Source organism: Trypanosoma equiperdum (assembly GCF_001457755.1).
Source record: "Trypanosoma equiperdum strain OVI genome assembly, contig: ctg_1557, whole genome shotgun sequence".
Lineage (NCBI taxonomy): Eukaryota > Euglenozoa > Kinetoplastea > Trypanosomatida > Trypanosomatidae > Trypanosoma > Trypanosoma equiperdum.
This window is the reverse complement of record NW_027123568.1, coordinates 22,896-24,830: the sequence shown is the minus strand read 5'-3', so window position 1 is coordinate 24,830 and position 1,935 is coordinate 22,896. Positions and strand designations below refer to the sequence as shown.

At 53.2% G+C, this 1,935-nt stretch overlaps 1 protein-coding gene across 1 annotated transcript; it reads left to right on the top strand.

The window, feature by feature from the left end:
• Nucleotides 1–336: 336 nt before the first annotated feature.
• Nucleotides 337–1,752, top strand: TEOVI_000471200 (ZFP family member, putative; the record flags this gene model as incomplete). The annotated part of the gene is made up of 1 exon (XM_067222096.1): nucleotides 337–1,752. One exon carries the CDS (start codon nucleotides 337–339, stop codon nucleotides 1,750–1,752), a length of 1,416 nt encoding a protein of 471 aa, XP_067078197.1.
• Between the last annotated feature and the right edge of the window lie 183 nt (nucleotides 1,753–1,935).

The following is a 1,935-nucleotide window of genomic DNA, read 5'->3' as shown; positions in this document are numbered from 1 at the left end:
CCCCCCCAGTCCCTTGATTATCTTCTTCACGTTGATGATCATAGGAAACGCTACCCTTTGCTCATCATCCTGTACGCGTTTTATATATATGTCCTTGGATGGTATCCCCAAGTCCAATCGCCCAAACGGTTGGAGCAAAACATGTGTGTGGTCATCACCAATTCACCTGCTCCATTTGACTGATCTGGTCGCACGGACGTGCAGCCAAGCGAAGCTAGTTTCCCCACTCGTTATGTCCCTTCCTTGCTGTGATGTGCACCTGCCCATGGCTCGTACCTTACCTTTTTTCCTTCAAAAAATTACCCCTCATTCTTCTTTCCTTTGCGAGAAGGTGAGATGTTCGGTGGTGGCGAAGAGTACTTCCGAGATCCCCCATCGATTGACCGCGATACGCTTCGTCGGTTTGCGCTTTTCTGTGCCAGACTTAGGGCGGTTGAGAAACCGGGAAAGAAGACAGTGAGTGAGTGCACACAGCTTGCTCGCGAAGTTGGTAATAATGAAATGGCATTTGAACTCGTGGTTGGGACCCTCTTTCGGCACATCAAGTCATGGACAGGGAGCAAACAGCTAACCTGTTGGTACGTGCTGGACAAGCTTTGCAAAGAAGACCGTGACAAGTACGGCTACACGGCAAGTAAGTACATTCTTGATATAGGCCGGGATTACATCCCTTATGAGGACCCTTTGCTTGGTCCCAAGTACGAAAGCCTCGTAGAGCACTGGGAGGGTGTGTTCCCACGGCATGTTGTGGATGCGATATGGCTGGCGAAGAAGGACCGTCTTTGGGCCTTGGCTCATCCAGAGGAGGTTCTGAAGCAGAAGGAGGAGGAAGAGAGGCAGTGGAAAGAGGAGGAGTTGGCTCTAGAGGATGAAGACGGACTGAACGATCACGGACAGCCGTGCATGGACTATCTCCAGGGCCGTTGCTTCTGGGGGGATGACTGCAAGTTGTACCACCCGCCGGGTGAGGAAGGGACGCTCCCCCCAGAATGTCGCCTGGGAGACTGGAAATGCTCGTCATGTGGTGCTATCAACCGGCATTTTCAGCGCCGATGCTCAAACTGCGTTAGGGAGAAGCCGCAGTACAAAAAGGGCCGAAAGAGCACTACGGAGGAAGATGCACTATCGAAACCAGACCCGTCTGCCCTTGCAGCGGTTCAACGCCAGTTCGGCTACGACCCCAACATTGCTGCAGAGGCGGTAGCCCACTGGAACACTCGCTGGGAGAGTACTCCCTTTGAGGTTTACAAAGATGAAAGGCGAGCGGCGTACCGGGTCCGCATCCTCGGAAAACCCCCGGCTTCCGAGCTGGAGGAACGGATACGGATGCAGAAGAACTATCCCAATGTTGACATTGGGCCTCCAGAAGAAACTTTGGATATGGGCTCCATGCAAAGCAATTTGCCAGCCGAATCATTAATACCCGAGCACATGGACCCGGTGAATGCTGTGGCTTTCCTCGCTCAAACAATCGTTGAGCGCGGTGTATGTGACCCCAAGGCACCACAGATACTGGCTGAACTTGCACTGTGTGTAAAGCAGGTTGCAACAACTAGTGGAACCAAGTTGTCGGGCTCACCGCGGGAGACGCTGTTAACTGCTTGCACGATTATGTTCTCGGCCTGGGAAGTGGACCGCGTTGCGGTACCATTTGTTCCGCCCTTTTTCAGAGAGATCCGTGGCACTGAGGCGTCATTAGGATTATCACCAGAGCAGGAGGGTAATCTCGTGTCTATGACAAAAGAGTTTTGAGTGACGCGTTCCGTGTGCCGTGTGACCAGGGAAGAAGGTGTGGGTTACGGTTTGTCGGGGACATATGTTGCTTTGTGGAGCGAAGAGCGTGCCCTTTTTTATCCGTTGCGGTCCTTTCCCCCTGCAAGTGCATGCGCATGCTCCTACTCGGCACGGCATCATGTCCCGTCGCTGCTTACCCCT